Source organism: Pyrus communis, chromosome 8, assembly GCF_041283825.1.
Source record: "Pyrus communis isolate YQ-2024b chromosome 8, ASM4128382v1, whole genome shotgun sequence".
NCBI lineage: Eukaryota > Viridiplantae > Streptophyta > Magnoliopsida > Rosales > Rosaceae > Pyrus > Pyrus communis.
The window spans coordinates 5758553-5778708 of NC_142572.1; the positions used below are offsets into that span (position 1 = coordinate 5758553).

The following is a 20156-nucleotide window of genomic DNA, read 5'->3' on the forward strand; positions in this document are numbered from 1 at the left end:
GCTTCATATGAGACTATATATATTTATTTATATAGTAATTTAATTAAGCGATATTTTTTTTTTTTTTTTTTGTGTTAGCTTTTCTTAAGTTGATTTTTTGACGTAATATCTTAAATTTTTTTTTTTATGAACCTTTCAACCTAAAAAGTTTAAATTGTGATAAAGTTAAATTTCATTACTTATGAATCGTTCGTTGAATTAGATTCTCTTTTCTCAATCTCATCTATTGAAAGAAATAAACTCTTACTTCGCCCTCTGAAATAATTTGATTTTCACGTATAACACAACAATTTACCTAGCACCAATTGGTAAATTAGTATCATACAATTTTGAAAAAAAATTATTTGAAAATTTCACCCACCAATGCCCATGAACGTTAAATCAATTTGAAATTTTAATTCTTATGAAATTTAAAACAATCATTAATTAGCCAAATTGCAAGAAAAAAAAAAGTAACAAAAAAGAAATTAAGAAAATAATGAAAGGAAAGTATAAGTACATTCGCAAGTGAGGGAGAGTGATAGAATTTTACTCACACGAGTTGCTCCTTTTTTGGGGGACCCACTATTTTTTAGGGTTAGATGTAACCCAATTTTATGCTACCCAAAAAAGGAAGTTGCTAGCCCCATTGGCGGATCTAGCCCCATTTTTCAGCTCATTGGAGATGAAATTTCTTGCTAAAGCTTGAACTGTAGTAGTCTCATGAAGGATAGAGCCCCTATTGGGTATGCTCTAAAAGACGCTAGGCACTAGTCGGATGGCGGGTTAGGATCTAGGCGGATTTAGGTAAATATATTATATTTCATGTAAATAAGTGTCTTGTTTATAATTAAAATATATATAATTTCATCATAGAACACAAAATAGAATGACATATATTTTATGAAGTACTGGAACATAATGAAAACATAGGAAACAAGCATATAATGTATGTTCATATAAGTATTCAACAAGTCTTTACAATTTATTTTAAAAAATAAAATGCAAAATAAAAGTTTATTTTTTGTCCAAGTGGGTCTAGGCAGGTATAAGCGGGCTAGGCGGGTGCCTCAGTGGGTCTAGGCGCCATTTTTTTAATTTTTAAACGCCTAAGTATTAATTGGAACGATGACCAACCGCCTAGGCCTAGGCAGCGCTAGTCGGGGATTTCTAGTACAGTGTGTAAAACATAAAGATTTGAACTCAATTTAAGTTTGTCTTCGGTAATCCAACTTATCAAATAGTCCGATATTTTAAACAATCATTACTGTTTGATTTCAAGAGTTAATTTTCACCTTAGATTTCCCGATTACTCAAAAGTCCCCAACAATTTGTTTTACCTAAATCAACTAGATGAGAAAAGAACCTCCTTAAATATTCAAATATATGTCACTAATTCCATGGTCTGCTAATATCCTTTTGATTCTATATAGTTATTAGTTCAAATATTTGTCAGTAATTACATAGTTCATTGTATTGTACCAAATCAGTGGTCCGGCTTGTGCACTACACATTATTTTATTTTGGGAAATTATCATTTTTTTACATTTGGTTGCAGAAATAATCATTTTTAATAACGTGACATATTGATTATATATCGACAACACAACAATAACATAACGACACTTAATCATTTCTGCAACTAAATATCAAAAATTGATTATTCTTACTAATTGCCTTCTTATTTTTTTAGCATTCAATTTCAATCAATCGGCACCTGCACACCCCTCGCCTTCCCAAGCACCGTTGAGGCTCCCCGAAACTGAACTAACCCGTCCGTTATGATTTGCAGGCGTGGCCCCAGAACGTGGCTGAGGTGAGCTCAACCCCAACCGAAGAGTGTCCAGTGCAGGCTCACCCCACTTAATCCAAACCCAACCCATTCAAACCAACCCCAGACAAAAATTCTTTATTTTGTTTATTTGTATTATGGAATTAGGGATTTATTAAGGGGTGTGATATAGGGGTGGGCAAACGGGTACTAGATCCGCGGGGCAGGTCGGGTACATGCGGTTCAGGACAGGTATGGAGCGGGTCTTAAAATTGTAAAACACAAACGGGACGGGTCGGGGTGGGTTCAATAAATTAACGGGGCGGGGCGGGTCCAAAAGGCCCAAGAAATAGGGCCCCGACCAAACCCATTTATCCCAAGCCCACTCAATTTTCCGATCCAAAAGTCCAAGTACTGCATTGGTTTTGTGTACTACACTAGTACTTGTACTGCATTTCACTTAGTTTTTTTCACTCATTTCACTAGTTTTTTTCACTCATTTCACCTTTTTTTTTTCACTCTTTCTTTCTTTATTTTTATTTTATTTTTTTCACTCATTTCACTTTTATTTATTTCTTTTTTTTTCCCACTCAGACCCTCTTCTTCTCCATCCCAAGAGATCCACGAACCCCAAACTCCATTAAGGACAAGAAGATTGAGGACTCAATCAAGAGACTGCCATCCAGTGGTTGGACAACAACCAATTGTCGGACGCCAATGAGTTCGAAGACAAGATGGAATTGGAGAGCATCTGCAACCCAATCACAAGGTGAAATTATTTAGGTTTTGTGAACTTGAAATTTTATGTTTTATTTGGGACTTGAAATTATAGATCAATGCTTCTTTTTTTTTTCCCTAATTGCAAAACCTTTTGGTCGATGAGTAGGAAGAGGAAATCACAAGGGAATTGATTGAAATTGCTTAGATTCAAAAACCCTAAGGTATTCCCCTTCTTTTATTTTTTGAATTCATAGCCGATGAGAAGGGAAATTGGATTCGTGGGTTTGTATGAAAGAGTTATGTGAAAACCTTAATTTAATCCCAAATTTGCCTTGAGAGTGCAGATATTGCGGTGGTTGTTTTGATAGAACCGCCGATAACAATGTTGTTTGAAGAAGTGAATCTTCAAATGAGGAGAACAAAGAGGAAAGACCACTAGACTTGAGGCGTGAGTGAAAGATTTGGACCCGTGGGGACTCGTAAGAATCGGCCTGTTTCAAAAGGGTCGGGTTAAGTCCGGATTCTATTTTGAAAAATCCAAAACCCGCCTCGTCCCGCCCCGTTGTATTTATGAACGGATCTGGTTCGGTTCCTTCAATTTTGGGCCTAGCCCGGCTCGGCCCGTGCCCACCCCTAATGTGATATCCACACACCTCATTTTATTTTTCACACACCTTTTGAATTTTCGGCCGTCGGATTGCATGAATTGAAGAAGATCAACAGATAGAAATTATCAAGCGATGTGTAAGAAGTAAAATAAAGTGTGTGGATAGCACACCCCTTTATTAATTACAGATACAGGGATTGTGGAATTGAGGAAAATAGAGATTTCAGCTTATGCTTGTGTATACAATACATTGCTAAATTTAACAATTGATCCACTTAGTACTACAGTCTGATAGTATTCCTCTTCACTTAGAAGTGAGAGGTCTTAGGTTCGAATCTTATGGATGGCGAATTCAATACCAAAATAGATTGTCCATTGTGTACCTTAACCAAACTCTCTCTCCCCTTAATGTAAATTTAAGGGATGAACCTGAGCCGTTCCACTACTGCCAGTACAGGCTACAGCTGCTAAGTCTTAAACTCCTCCAGTTACCGGTCGGATCAAAATGGTCCGTTGTGCTCTTCACAGATATGTTTCACAGATTGAGGCAACTTGAACAAGTACAAGAAGCAAGCTTATCCTAAACGAGGTTGGTTTTCTATGGGGAATCCAGTGCTCCATAAACACCGAATTCACATCAGTTCTGGCAACCTTCCTCAAGCACAAGCTCACAAGCAGATTCCAAAATATATTTCCGAGAAGCGGTATCCTCCGAAATACTTCATCTTTCTGACATACAAGAAGATTTGAACCGATGATCCATCATTTCCACTTCTTGACCTATCACCACTAGCCTATCTCCGTTTTAATGCCACTTAATCTAGGGTTCTTCGGAGTTCAAAGTACAAACACAAACAACGCAAAATAGCCAAAACGATACCAGTAATCAAATTAGAGCTACTAATCCATAGATTAAAACCCAGTAAAACAGCCCAAGCATTTCATTAAGAAAAACACTGAAAGAACACAAAATATGGACATAGACAACCCAATTAGCAGATAGTCCATAGCTCTGGTCGACCCCGTTATAACCTAAAACATAACCCCCAAAACCCACAATGAACAAAAGAAACGGTCAAATAATATAGTATCACGTCCTCCCGGCACTAGGAGAAAACCAGAAACAAAACCAGACACCATGTGATCAAATAAAATAACCAAGTTAGACCTAACATGATGTTAAACCAAGGCAATGCTGCTCTCTCCACCTGGGGGTTTGCGTACGCCTCCTAAGTAGTCTCGAGCCTCCTTTTTCCCATCCGCAAAGATGTTGCTGCCACTCATCTCTCGTAGTTTTGCCGAACTCAGTGGCTTTTCAGCTGACGACGGAGGAACATTACCCTTGAATATATCATTTCCTGAGAGCTCTGAAAATTTCTTGTCATATATCTTCTTGGCCGTCTTGGGCACTGGTTCCTCGATGGATGTTATATTGCTCTGACCCCCACCAGGCTATTGCATAAAAACCAAATTCACAAGTCAGATGCTTAACTACCACATAATGGTAAAAGATAATGATATGTATCAGGCGTAAAGTAATGCAGTTCACTTACATTAGAAACCTTAACAGATGTGCGACCGTTGGGTGAAGTAGGTTCTCCTATCTCGATGCTTCCTTTCAAGGCCAATGCACGCGGGGCAGTAGTAGTCCTGGGTAAAATTTCAGGAGGGGGCGCAAATATGTCATGCCCACTAAGCTCCTTGAATTTAGACTCAGAGAGCTGCTTCTTCAGCCTTGCCTCTCTCTCTGCTTCAGTTTCCAAGGTCCCGCTTAGCTCGCGCTGCTTTGCAACTTCGGGAATGGTGGTAGGCTTTTTAGGAGAAACACCCTCTTCATCACCAAACGAGATATGACTGATTCCAGCAACCGCTTGCTGCCATTTCCGACCATCAGAAGAAAAATTCAGCAAGAGGGTTTTGTGCTAAACAGACATACCACGCTATAACATCTGTGTTTTAATAATGAACATAAAACTTGACCACATATTGATCGGTACCTGGTACATACGAATTCCGGGCTTTGGGGTAGGGTTCGCACCATCGGCTTCCGCGGCATCGTTTTCTGCTTTCGGTGCAAAAATGCCGCTCCCGGTGATCTCCTTCATCTTATGCGCTGAACAAGGTTTGCTGGAAATTTCATAGTTAAACAATGTTAGAGGTCTTCCATATTACATTCCATTACATATTTTTACCACATCCTGTATATTTTCACTGCATAACGTGATTCAAACTTTCCCCAAAACAAAACAAATTTAACATTTTACGAAAATTACAAAACCCATCATAAATCCATACATAAATTCAAAATTATAACTCAGTGATTAAAAAATACAATTTTTTTTGGGTGAAATTTGCAAAATTTATACAATATGGAAATTTGAATTATTTATGTGGATTCATAGGCCAATTAATGTAGATCGATCACAGATCATTGACTCAATCAATCTTCAAGTTTAAAAATCCAATTTCCATATTAAGAAGGGAAACTTACTGGAAAATACCAAGTAAAAGTTCCAATAGAATATCCAAATAACAAAAAAAAATATATATTTAATAAAAAGCAATATTTTTTTTTAAAAAATCCTTAATTTCGTTTTTTTTCAAATTCATAAGCATTGAAGGAGAAATATCTGTTGCAGGTATATTTCTAATGGCCACAAACAACGAGAACAAGGAAACAAAATTTGGAAAAACACAAATCCCAGAAAATAAAATGCGAAGGAGAATTGGAAAAGCAGAAGCAGGAAGAAGCAGATCTGACCGTTTGTTCAAGCTCTCGACCTCTTCGTCCGTCACCTGCCCTCCAAACACCACCTTTCTGATCCCATCCGACGGCTACGATCAATCCCCAAAACAACACCAAACAAACAATGAATCATCAAATCAGAGAACAAAACGAGAGAGAGAGAGAGAGAGAGAGAGAGAGAGGGAGAATTTGGAATGTCACCTGGTGAGGCCGAGAGGCGGAGGAGGGAAGAGGAGAATCAGCAGGGGGAGTCTCGGACCAGGTGAGCAGATCCGCGGTGGATGTATGGGGTTTCCTCACCGGAGTGCTCCTCTCCATTTCGGGTCGTGCCTTCGGATTCTCACAACGTCCGATTCACCACCACCACCACTGTCGCCGGAGCTTGCTGGCAAAATGACGGTACTAACCTCGTTCCGGAACGTTCTTCTGTGTCTGCTCTGGGGCACGGAGTGTAGTGGGGGGTATTTTAATGGCCTTTTTGGAAAGGGTGGAGTTGAAGGGAGAGTAGGAGGAGGTGACTTGGAGTCCTGGAGTGAGCCACTGACTCTTCCTTTTTTTTTCTAATTTCCCTTTTTTTTTTCTTTTTCTTAAAACGAAAGGATTAATGTGGGTCGGGTTTTACTTATACGCAAAAATATTTGAAAACTTGTACCGCGTACAAAGATATGAAAGAGATTCTCGTGGGATTATTTTTGGGAGAATTACGAGAATCTTTCAATTACATTTGTTCATTATATATCGTACGGTTAGTTTTTATCAGATATTTTTTATATTTAATTTTAAATAAAAAAATTTACAATGATTTATGAACTCACGATGTACAATTAACGAATGTGATTTGAGGATCTCTGAAATCCTTACAAAGAGGATCCAGCAAGGATCCTCTCTCCTAAGATATGACCACCCGTTGTACAGGCACGTAGCGGTTAAGTTAATTTCTCACAAAATAATTCAAATAATTAATGATAGACAAACATATACTACTTCTATTAATTTCAAATCGAATCAAATTACGTTAAATAAAGATAAAATGATAAAAATATCCTTAATTTTTATCAAATAAAAATTAAGAATATTTTTATCGTGTTAATCCTTATTTAATAAAGATTTTTTTAAAAATGTCCTTGGTATTTTAGACTTCCGCGATTCAGCTGCTTATGGTTTGATTAGGAAAGGTTGGTTTTTGAAATTTTGAAATCCGGCCCTTGGTTGCGTGGGTGTAGGAGATAATGTTATCAACGGTCGGATCGAGATGACGTCCCCAGAGTGTGAAGGATTTGAAACGCATTATCCAATTATTTGAACACAGGTGGGTTTAATCCTGTGCGGGATGATGTATTTTGGGCTTTAATTTGAGTTCAAGTCCCTTATGTCAAAACTCATAGTTTTAAGCATAAGATACTTGAAGCATATTACCAAACTTAGATGATGTCATGTCAGTTGAGAAATACAGTAGATATCCTTAAAAAGAAAGTTAAAATTACCATCACTCAAGGATCATGTGCACAAGTAGAAGGGTCTACTACATTCTTCTTGAAAACGAGACAATATGTCTTGTAATCGAATGGTATTACAGTCTTCCTACTCCTTTCAGAGCAGAATCCAGTACTTTTTGGTCGTGAATATCTAAATGAGACAAATCGTCATGTAGACGGAAGCCCGCTGTAGCAATATCGCTTGAGTGAATTAGGGCAATGTCAATTGTGAAGCTCTTTCGTCAAGTGCACGATCATGATAGGACTCGAGGAAGATGCCCCGGGCTAACTTCGTTCTAGTAGCCGTAGTAAGACAGGGTGGGCCTTATTGATTTCAACGATGATAGATACATTTGGAAATATTCGATTTTATTAATTTCGACAATGATAAATACATTTGGAAAGACTCGACTCATGGAACCTTCTCGGTTAAAATTACGTACACAAATATAGGAATATTCTTTTGGGAAGTAAGAAGACTCTTTGACATCTTCACATTTGCAGAGAATTCTCGATGACATATCTAAATGACGCAATAAGATTCTTTTCGATGAAATCCTCGTGCACTCTATGTATGTAATATCATTATGTAAACAAAGTCAAAAGGCTTGTTGAACACTATTGAGTTGTTCTGCAAGAACTAGGAAAAACTGCATGATTTAGAGGTCTCCACCTCCCTCCATGTGTATTTTGAGTTGTGAGTGCGTGACCCAGAAGTGCAAAATCTCGGTCTCATTCGTGGGGCAATGTCATGTGTATTGCCGGCCAGTGTTTCACGTGTACTCTAAATCCCGCGTAAAGCTTCTCTCATTCTCTCCCGGTTTCTCTTTCGTCAGAGAATTCTCCTTTCTTTTTTTCTTTTTCATTTTATAGTAATTTGCCCCTCTCTTCTATCGACGTATGATTTTTTTCTTGAACTTTTATTTTGGCAGACTTTCTCGTGAACTAAACTGTTATAATTGACTAATTTCACCGTACGTATAGCGGTACTCCTATAGATTGGATTTCCACAACTATTAGATATTTCATTTTTAATCTTAGTCATACATTTTCCGTACCACTCAGTGTTATGCACTATTAATGAAAAATTACGTTTCAAGAAATAAAAATAACTAATAACAAATAAAAATGAAGGTAGGGGTGCATCTCCGACCATGCTTTCTATTTTTAAGTCAAAATTTATCTAAAAGACTATAAAGTTACTTTAGGAGCTCCCTAGAAAATTTCGACTAAAATTTTAGAGAGAATTCGAAAAGGATAATACTTGCATTTCCTGTCAGGGCTCATTCCCTTCTTGCAAATAATGTATCTTGATAGTACAAGTTTCATAATTGGAACCATTAAATTTCTTAATCTTCATTTGAAGATCACTTCTCCAAAATATCATTTCAATTGAAGATCATTGAGTCATTCAAATGTATAAAAAAAAATTCAACAGTGTAAGTACTAAGTAAAATATTAATGATGAACCGTTCATTTATTTGATATATTTTGATGATTAAACGATCTCCAATTCGAATGATTTTTTGTAGGATTGATCTTCAAATGAAGATTTATAAATTGAACAGTTCTGATCATTGATTTTACTTGGTCACACCACATTTTTCACAAATAAAAAATTTATTTTAGAATTTGATACAAACTCGTTGGGACATTATCTATATCTCTAAGGCTCTAAATCATGATTTTGGTGTTTTAAAAATTTAATCTAGTTCACCAAACTCAAATTTCAGAACGTAGGACTAACTGTTTCGTAACTTAATTAAACTTAATCGCCCTACAACGCTTCTTTCAATCCTAATTTTTCCATAGCAACTTTCAGAATATTTTTTCGATGCATGAGCTTAATATTGATATTTACCTTCTTTTTACACAATAAATACATAATACGCCGGGAAAATATTTTGAAAAGTGCTAAGAATTCGTTGCGATATTGTCTACTATGATAAATTCCTAAAATAATTTTAATCAAGTAAAAAAAAATGGAATTGAAAGAAGCGTTATAGGGCAAGGAAGTTTATAAATTAAGTTACGAAACACTTAGCCCTAGTTTGGTACTGAGGTGATTCTGAAAAAAATGGCTATCAAAAAAAGCTTTTATGTTTAGTAAACATTCAGCTTCAACTTTTTTTCACAGTTTTGGATGAAAAAAAGCCAAAAACACAAAGATGTAAAACCCAGCTTTGAAAAACCAGCTTTTTTTCACATCTGTTTTACATAAAAGTTAATCAAACACTATAATACTATTTTATTCTTTTCAAAAGCACTTTTACAAAAAAGTTTACCAAACACTTTGTTGCTTTATTTCACAACTGCTTATTCTCACAGTACAGCAGAAGCAGTTTTTTTTTCAAAGCACAGTAATATCAAACCAGCCCTTAATCCTATATTTTGAAATTCGAGTTTTGGGAAATATATTAATATTTACACACCAAAATCATGATTAATTTAGAGCTTTAGAGAAGTGAAAAACGTCTCAACGAGTCCGTAGCAACTTTCAGGAAAGTTTTCGACATATAATGGATTTATTATTCATACTTTCTTTTGTTTTTCATAAAAATTGATAATAAATACGTTCTGCATGTCGGAAAAATATTCTGAAAAGTGCTATGAACTTGTTGCGATTTTTTTACTATGAAAAAGTCCTAAAATAATTTTTAATCAAGTATAAAAAGTTAGAATTGAAAGAAGCGTTATAGGGGCGAGGAAGTTTAATTAAGTTATGATACAGTTAGTCCTACTTTTTTTTTTTTAATAAATAATATTATCTACACTAAAGGGAGGGGGTAGACTTAGCCTTAAAATGGGCTAGCAATAATATGGTTCAAATTCGTATTTGGCGAAAATTGAACATAGGACATCTTATTTACCAGTAAAAATGAATATTACTAGACTGTAGTATCAAATGACCATTAATCCTACGTATTGAAATTCAAGTTTGGGGAAACTAGATTATTTTTTTAAAACACCAAAATAATGATTTATAGCCTAAGATATGTAGGAAGTGTCTTAATGAGTCTGTATCAACTTTTAGAATATTTTTACGATGTATAATTAATTTATTACTAATTCTTTTTTTTTTTTACTTTAATGTATTATGCACCGGAAAAAAAAAAAATTCTAAATAGTGCTACGAATTTGTTGCGATGTTGCCTACTATGATAAAGTTCTAAAATAATTCTCAATTCAAATTGGTACCAAGTGGAATAACCTACAATTTAAAATCTATATGCATGCTTGACTAACTAGTTAGCAACACTTACCAACTAAGCTCAGATATGTTAGTTTACTCACAATATAAGAAGTCAAATTAAAGTTCAGTTTACTAAAAAGTTCCTAGTTAACTAAGATACAGTTTAGTGCACATTTTAATACTAACAAGTTTAGTTGCAATGACTTATCTATTTGTGGATAATGATGAGCATATATCACAAGCAAAAGGAAGATGAGTAAACTAGTAAAACGATAAATTGCATAAGATGTTTTTGGCCGGAAAAAACCCACCTCTGGATTGAAAAACCGGAGACTTTCCACTAAGTCCAATCTGTTAGTGAAATCAAGATTCTTACAAAGTAACCACACAAGCTTAATTCCTAAATCCTAATCTATGGAGTAGCTTGTACCTTTGTGCAACGTTGCCTTTCACGAGATGAACTCCTTCGGTCTACACGAAGTGGCAACTACTCCCGAGCTCATCACTTTGTGGCACTGAAATCTATTCAACTTATGCAAATGATGTTATGATGAAGTTGATGCAAATCTGTATTCAATGTCTAGTCAGTTTCACCCATCAAATACTTAAAAGATGGAACTGAAACGAATCCAAAAAGAGGTCAGTTCAAAGATTTGAAACTTAGAAAAACTTGACCTAAAACAAAGATCAAAATCACAAAATCAATGCTACCCTAGTATGCAATGATGTGGCTACTTAGTGCATGAGTGTAATTTTGTGGCTAGAGTCTTCAAGTAAAAACTAAGGGGTAGCTCACAACTAAAAACAATCCTTATTAGAAAATATAAATCTTCAAGCCAATCCAAAATGAAACCCTAGATTGTGCTTTTATAGTGGGCTGATGTTTTAGACAAAGAGAGGGGATGAAAAGGCCATGTGTCATGTGCAAAGGCAATCAGAAAAGATCTAGGGTTAAAAAAAAAAAAAAAAAAAAAAGCTCTTAGAAAAAAAGCTGTCAAATGGCCCATGTGGATTGTCTTAAAGTGGGAGCCCAGTTCGCGTGAAAGTAGTAAGAAGTTTTGACGAGACAGAACCACTAGACAGAATGTACTGAAAATAATGACATGAAGTGCATATCTATAAACAAACTTTTGATATGAGAAGTTAAGCTCTTAAAGTGATATTTCCAGCAGCATGATCCCAAAAGTAGTAATTTAACCCAAAATCTAACTAGAACATGTGTAGTTCAATTTACAACATTTGACCAGGAAAGCCAAAACATTAAAACTAGACTTCACAATCTCCCCATTTGGCTTTTCTTGACAAAATAACCCAAACCCTATATCTAAATTCACTCAACCTCACTCAAGAGAACACAAATGATGAATTTTGCAAAGAAGTACTCTTAACAAAGAACAAGTGAAAAGTTATCATGGTTAAACCAATTGCAAGAAAGTAAATTGTATAGCATATTGTATATGATTGCAACACAACACAAAATTTTAAATTCTATTTTTCTCCCCAATTTAGTCATGGCAAAGACAAAGGATGTAAAATGAATGATATGCCAGTTTCATTAAACAAAAGAAATTGATATATCAACTGCGTTCAACAAATAAATAACCACCACCACAACCAGAAATATACAAGAATTATCAACTAAAACATAACATAACGAAGTTTAAGCACACGATACAATTCTCAGTACCAAAACATGTAGTGCACTAATCAATTTAAGGGATATGTTCAGGATTACCATTTAAGGGATATGTTCAGGATTACCAACAACAACAAAACCCAAGAGTAGCACAACCACATTATACAAAAAAAAAAGGGAGTTTCAAATTACAACTTAAGCACATAAATCTAACAACTTAGCAGCAAAAAAATGAAACCCCCCATAAGATGTGCTCTTCTAACAACCTACACTCACAAACTACATTCCCCCCATTGGTTCATTCCTCATACGCTAGAACTCCTCAGATTAAGACGATGCATTCGAGTGAAGTGGTGAACCAGTAGCCTCGGTTTCCTCAGCAAAGTCTTCTTCAGGGTTTTCTTCAACTTCATTCTCCTCATTATTTGAGTATGTAAACCTCACATGCTTTGCCATGAGAATTGGATGAGAGGGAAATTGATGAACTTCATGAAAGGTTCATTTACCCTTGGCAGCAAAGATGACAACCATTTTTACAGCAACAACACCAGAATGATCAGATGTAGCAGTAGAGGAATAAGAAGCAGATGATGGGGCCACAAGACGTTGGGGTGCAAGTTTAGATGGACAGACTGACGATTGAGGTACAAACGAAGATAGACCCATATGACTGACTTAAGGATTGTGGTGAAGATAAGTGACTTAAACGAGGTGAGGATGAGGACTGACCCAACTTGGATTGAAAATCCACAAATTGCTTATGGAGAGAATTAAGTTCAGATTCGAGATAAGTAATTTTTCTTTCTTGAGAGACATTTGGTGGTTGAGAAGGACGAGGATCACTATGATCACTATAAGCAACGACACACATCATAATGATTAGGTCAATGAAACCTTTGCCCAAGTTTTTAATGGATCGAGGCTAGACATCATCCGATTGAAATGGAACCCTAACACTTTCATAAATGAATGTAATTAGACAAGGATGGATAATGGACACACTGTTCTTTTACGGGACAATTGATCTTGGACATAATTGAATGAAAGATTAAGTATCCAAATGGGACATTAGAAAGGCTCAACATAGCATGTAAAACTTTGGTTGACTCTAAGGTGGGATTTCCATTATTGAATGTACCTAGAACATTTCTACGAAGGAAATTAGACCAATTCATATGGAAAAGCTTAAGGCGAGACTTGGATGCTTGATTTTGTATCAAAGGAATGGAGAGGTCTAAATAAGCTTCACGATGATAGGCTGTCATAGTAACATGTGATAAAGTCAAAGACATGAATACTAGAAGCATTTGATAAATCCAGACCTAGGATATCACAAATAACACGAGAATCAAAAGATACATAAATGCCTCAAACAAAGACTTTACCTCTAGAGTCGGGGAAATTTGAAGGAACATGTGCATAAAATTCTTGAACAATCGAAAGATTGAAAGAGGGAGGTGGATAGTTCACCTTCTGCAAACGATAATCATTGATGAGATCATCAGAGAGCATTGCATCTTGAAGAGGAAGATCATCCCAGATGATTCTTCTTTCAGGAACCACTTTCTTATGAACAACAACTTTATAGAAATTCAAGATTTGGTAGTTGGAAAAATTTGAGGATCGACGACAACAGATTCATCTACAATAGCCTTGGCAGATTAAGACCGTGTGCGCCTACAAGTAGGTAGAGAGATTGAACTGGAATGCTGGGAGGAAGCATTTCTCGTATACTTGATTAGGGTTTGCAGCACAGAGAATATAAAGTTCAAACAAGGGAAGGACCTAGTAAGAGAAACCACCCGGATGAAATAACGTGAAAGTGAGAACCTAGAAATGTTAGAAGGTAAAAAGCCTAAGATACTATGAGATTAATATGGGCCTTAGAGTTGACATAAGCGGTTGAGATTTGGAGGTGAACACATAAAATGCAAGGACAGAAAAACACTTAATGAGCATATCTTTTCTGAAGATTACCTGACACTAGACAAAAAGAGAAAACACCTAGTTTGAACACAATTTGGTGCTAAAAGTAATAACTTGAGAAAGAATCACACTTAGGACTAAGGGAACACATAAGATAAGCATAATCTTGACACCATTAAGCTACAATTATCCAAACAATTCTCAAGGAGATCCAAGATGAAAACAGGTCTAATATCTATGCTTTCAAGCAAAAGAATTAACCTTAACTAAATACTTGAAGAAAAATATGATATGCAGTACTATAGAAACAAGTCTTCAAAGTGATGCATGGACAATAAAGCATACCAAGTTCATATAGCATCCATGATGTGTCAAGGTATGGGAATGAGAATGGAGATAGCCATCTTTAAATCAAAACTTCATTCCACTAGGCTCAAGGTTAATTTGAAAGCTAATCAAACTTTTAATAATCCATTAAGTTCAAGAAACAACACTTGGAACATAAATTGAGCAAATGAGCAAATAAAAAAAATTACACACAATGGAAAGTCAAAGCCAAATGAAACTTTAAGATGGCATAAGGAAATAAGAAACCCAAGTCCTTTGATATGGTTGGTGCAAGATGTGATGAACATGACATTACATGTGAGAACATATTTGTAAGGATGAATGATTGAGATTTCCTTTTTGGCAAATTGAGTATGTTAACCATAAGTGGTGATATTGATGCTCAAACAAATGATTTTCTTTTGAGGAGCATTTACCAAGATAGCAAAAGAGAAACTAGTGGTGTTTTGCATTGGAATTACTACCTAAAACTCAATTTACGGAGCAAATTGTCATTATAACCCAATCAACACCAAAGTAAGCCTAATCCCAAAATCAACATAAGTTTTTGCTAAATGAAATAATGATTTTTTAGAGACCATCAACCATACAAGGGAGAACCTATGACATCACAGTGGAAATATTATTCAAGGTTAATTCGCAAAATATCACCCATGTATGTCATTTGAGAGGTGCCAAATGAGAACAACAAAATTGATTGATGAGAAGGTTGTCTGGTCACATACAACTGATTAAACTACACATGCAATAAAGAAAATTGGAAGTATAGTTGTTCAACCTATTCAGTTGATGGCATAAAGAGCAACAGACCATCGAAGATTTTTATGCCATCGATGGTCCAAAGTGCTTGTGAGATAGTTAGTTGTTTCTCAAGTGACACTAAGATTAAGCACACGCTTTTTTTTTTTTTCCATAAACTCACCAATGAAATGTAATTAAGTTCCAAAATGATTTATTGTTAAATGCAAGATGGGGCCATTCCAAAAAGCAATTTCATACATACGATCACAGTGAAAGCAAGTAGCCAATAGTTTTACACCAGAATTATTCAACATATACAATAACCATAACAAAATATCACAAGGAAATAAGACAATGTCACAATTCACAATTGCATGATAGAGAGAAACATATCTTTGTTTTTCAATGCAATTGGCAATAGAGATTGTCTTCATTTTTTCATGTAGTAACATTAAAGTTTGATCAGTTGAGATAATTTCAGCTAGATGAGGGGTTTTGGGGATTCCAAAGTAAGTGACTCCTATGTGAGACATTAGAGAGTAGTCTTCCAAGTTGCATGATTCACATAAACAACATTAAGAGAATGAGAGATGTGATTGCCCTATTTGAAGCCATGATATATTAGTTTCTTTATTCCAATGTGTATGCTTACCACTTTTAGGAATGATAAGAGAGTAGCAATTACCCATTGATCTTGAAAAAACTAGCATGTTCTTTCCATCTTTACCAATAACTCTGCAACATTCTTGAGAAACAAATTTCATTAGTAACATTATCACACAATTGCTTATGCTAATAAGGTTTATTGTTAACCCAGCCACATAACAGACTTTATCAAGTTGGGGAAGGTTAGGAATCTTGACAACATCATTTCCAGTAATGTAGGCCATGCAACCTCCACCAAACTTAATCATATTACCATTAGCATATGCAAATGATAGGAATGCCTCTTTGTCACTAGTCATACGACAGAAGCACCCACTATCAAAGTACCAAACATCTAGTTTAGAAACATAAATGACACAATGAATTACCAGACATTTATCATAAACCCTTTGAAGACGACTCAGACATGAGTATAGCTAGAAGAATCAACCAATTGAGCCATTGTATTGACTTCCACAGCAAGTCGATCAACTTTACTTTTCAAGTTATTCTTCTTTTCAGGAATATAGTTTTTTGCACCTAGGTCAAATATGACCAAATTCACCACAATGATGACACGTGGGAATAAAAAATTGTCTTTGAAGAGGTACTGACCATATGAGTCATAGACAAAGATTCCTCTATAACCTGAGAGTTTATGCTCTTTGAACATGAACCACTTTCCACAAAAACAAGAGCATTATTGGCATCATATGGACTTCCAACACATACAACTTTGTTGAATCTTTTACCATCAAGAGTCAAATAATCCACTTTGTGCATAGTCTCATTCAACTCAGATGATAGCTCCAAGTTGACCTCATGAAGCATTTTGTTATTGACCTTTAACTTATAAACTTGTTGTAGTAATCTTTCTTGAGATATCATAATTCCTGAACTTGAGCTTTAAAAGAGGCAATAAAATCATCTCTTTCTTCTTTACCAATGCAAATAGAAACCATTTCATTCAGTCCATAAAGTTGAGCTTCAAGAAAAGTAACTTTCTCATTCAACTTTGTTCTAACTAGACGGAGAGACTCAACTTCTTGTAGCTTAGACACCTTTTTGATTAGCTCCGTATTTTCCAATTTAACAGAGTCATGCATGTCAATGTAAAATTTATATACGTGCTTGTTTGACTAGTCAGCAACACTCAACTAAGCTCATATATGTTAGTTTACTCACAGCAGAAGAAGTCAAATTAAAGCTTAGTTTACTAATAAGTTCCTAGTTAACTAAGATCCAGTTTAGTGCACATCAGGAACGTTTAGGATATGCAAATGAAAGAGAATGATCTCTTGAATCTAACTTCTTTAGATCACATTCTCCCAATTGCATATTCCTTGGACTTATTGTTTAAGCATATAACATTTATTTGAGACGACTTAAAACAATAATCTTTACTCTTTATATTAAACTAGATTAGTTTAACATGTGAAATGTTCGTAAAGTATCATCATATGATTGGTTTTAGGGCACATTTCCAACAATCTCCCACTTGCACTAGAGCTAATCAGCTTAGTCATCAGTGATGATACCTCTTCTGAATTCATTTCAAAAAAGGCTGAGTAGTAGGCCTAGATGATGGATATCCATATGTTATCCATAGAAGTAACTTTGAGAATAACAACGTCACCATTATACATGATTCTCAATCATGTGGTTCAGTCTCTCATTTGAGTTCGAATCTTGATGAGACCTTGATTCCCTAGGTTGAGCTATCGCCCCATTCGTGTCGTAGTGTCGGCATACTAAAGACACTTTCTGGTTGGAACCGAATGGAGAGTTCATAAATGAACTTTCCCATCTAAACAACATTGTTGTAAGCTTCCATATGGCGGTATATTTTGCATGATGGAACACACAAAAGTCATTACTTTTAACGTTTCCACCCAAACATCTCTTTAGTCATAATAAAGAGATATTCAATTATCTCTTCTTTCATAATGAAGAGACATCCAATTAAGGATACGATATTAGATTCATAATCTAATACATTTACGCTTCCACCGCATTACTTTAATTCTTCCTCATTCTTGAGGAATCTATCATTTAGTATTTCTTAAGTACATAAAGACTCATTTGACAGTTATCATGGTTCTGATCCTGGGCTTGCATTGATATCATCTTGTACTGATCTTGGCACAACTTATATCAACGTTTTTCATACAATATGAAATACGTAAATCATCTTTTTGTGTATGCATAAAAGATTCTATTTATGCATTATGCTTCTTTGGGAGTCAAAAGGGTACATTCCCTTTTAGAAGAGCAATTTCCCAATCTGATTGGAATTGTCCCTTCATTTGAAGTTTATCATTTGAGCAACTTCCTACATCTATTGTCTATCAATAGGGATTGAGATAATCCAATCTGATTGGAATGTGCTTGCGTTTTTTGTGGCTGTTAAAGTGCATTTAGCACTATTTGGTAGGATTATGGAACCGCTCACTGCGCGGGTGGCTTGCTCACCCCCATTTTCCGTTGATCTAGTTGTTCTGTTTGGTTCTTTCTCTTGGTGATGGTGGCTTTGCGATGAAGGCTTGTCGACTAACTTGGTGGTGGATGCTGGTTTCCTCTCATTTTTATTTTTGGGCTCTTTTCTCCTTGTACTAGTCTTGTATTTAATGAAAGTAACTTAGTTTGACAAAAAAAAAAAAAAGGGCAACATACTTTGCATTAACTATATGGGTATTAAGTTAAAGAGTTGTACAATGAAGCTTGGGAAAGATTAAGTGAGCATAGACGCAAAAGGACATAGGTAGAGATGGCAATTCAACCGTTAAACACGATAACCATGGATAACCGTCCGAATGGGGCGGATTTGGGTATGAACATCCGGGTACTTTTTAGATAAGGGGAAAAACCGATATTATTCGATTACTGTTTTGGATATGGTTATAAGGTCTCAGATCCATCTCTGTCCTCGAATCAACTCCGATAATATATATATATATATATATATATATATATATAAATGTATATCCACAAGTATTGAAATTATTTGATAATTTGTTTTCTCTTTTTTCCTTAGTCACTTATGTATTTGTTTTTGTCATCCCTTTCTGTTTTTCATGCAACCAATTTGCCTTAATTTGCTATTATATTTGGCTTATCATGAACATCTCCAAAATGTATTGTTGTGGTTTTGAAGATTTGGATGTGGATATTAAGTAATATAATTATTATCTATTAAAATATAATGTGTCAGTTGAATAAATAATTTTTTTTGCATGGATATTAAGTAATATAATTATTATCTATTAAAATATAATGTGTCAGTTGAACAAATAATTTTTTTTGCATAAGCATAGAAGGCTATACCCGTTAACCAATGAGGAATCCGTTACCCGATTAGTATGGTTATGGATAATCCCCGATGGTTAATATGTAGTTATGAATATTTAATTTTCGTGGTTATAAGGATTGTATATCATCCCCAACCCGAACCGTTGCCATCCAAAGACATGAGTCTCAAACAATCAATTCAAGTTCATGTCAAGGCATCCACTATGGAGGCAAAATATGTCTTACAGAGATTGATAGATTGATATAAAGATATGCAAAAGGATTTGCACATGGTCTTTATAGACCTAGAATATGCATCTAATATCATCCTAAGAGAAATTCTTTGAAGGATTCTAGAGAAGAAAGGAGTACGAGTAGCATTATTCAAACAATAAAAGACATGTATGATAGAGCAAGACTCAACTATAAATTCTTACCTTTTTTCATTGGTAATGGATGAGTTAACGGTGTTTGCTTTTCGTAGAGGATTTAGTGTTGATAGACTAAAAAGCGAGATAGAGTAAATGTGAAATTTAACCTTTGGCGGGAAGTGTTGGAATCTAAATGCTTCGCCTATGTAGGTCAAAAATAGAGTTCATGAGTACAAGTTCAGTGGGATGAGGTCCAAATGAGATTGGGGTGAGGATTAGAGATCGGGAAGTATAAAAAAGTGAGCGCTTTCATTATCTTGGATCTATCTTGCAAAAGAACGGGGAATTGGATACAGATCTAAACCATAAAATACAAGTTGGATGAAGTGTAAGAGTGCATAGGGTGTATTGTACAATCATTGTATGACACTAAAGGTCAAGGAAATTTTTTATCATATGGCAATAAGGCTTACAATACTTTATTACACGGAACGTTGATCGGTTAGGCATAATATTTCGTTGGATGTGTGGGCATATGAGAATTACAAAATTAAGAACGAGATCCGAAGTAAAGTACAAGTGGTCGCATTTGAAGATAAGATGAGAAAAAGTAGGTTAAGGTTGTTTGGACATATGAAACAATGATTCACATATGCTCCGGTGAGAAAAAGTGATTATGTAATAGAACCTTAGGGTGAAAAGGGTAGAGG

General features: G+C 35.3%; 1 protein-coding gene and 1 long non-coding RNA gene across 2 annotated transcripts; one reads left to right on the forward strand and one right to left on the reverse strand.

Moving 5' to 3' along the window:
* Positions 1-2263: 2263 nt before the first annotated feature.
* On the forward strand, positions 2264-3361 carry LOC148694654 (uncharacterized). Its single transcript, XR_015965639.1, has 2 exons — positions 2264-2691; positions 2815-3361. It is a non-coding gene; the product is annotated as an uncharacterized LOC148694654 (long non-coding RNA).
* A 628-nt stretch (positions 3362-3989) lies between these two features.
* Positions 3990-6416, reverse strand: LOC137717906 (uncharacterized). The gene is made up of 5 exons (XM_068457410.2): positions 6025-6416; positions 5839-5912; positions 5075-5204; positions 4631-4951; positions 3990-4529 (listed from the first exon to the last, which is right to left on the reverse strand). The coding sequence occupies exons 1-5, from the start codon at positions 6139-6141 to the stop codon at positions 4257-4259; spliced, it is 915 nt and encodes a 304-aa protein (XP_068313511.2). The 5' UTR covers positions 6142-6416; the 3' UTR covers positions 3990-4256.
* Between the last annotated feature and the right edge of the window lie 13740 nt (positions 6417-20156).

What these genes read in the sequence shown, in the direction of transcription:
- LOC137717906 (XM_068457410.2), bottom strand. Translation starts at nt 6,141, where the DNA reads ATGGAGAGGAGCACTCCGGTGAGGAAACCCCATACATCCACCGCGGAT. An exon ending in GTCGAGAGCTTGAACAAACG is followed by an intron (nt 5,205 to 5,838) that starts GTCAGATCTGCT and finishes TGAAATTTCCAG; the next exon opens with CAAACCTTGTTCAGCGCATA. An exon ending in CCGGAATTCGTATGTACCAG is followed by an intron (nt 4,952 to 5,074) that starts GTACCGATCAAT and finishes CGGAAATGGCAG; the next exon opens with CAAGCGGTTGCTGGAATCAG.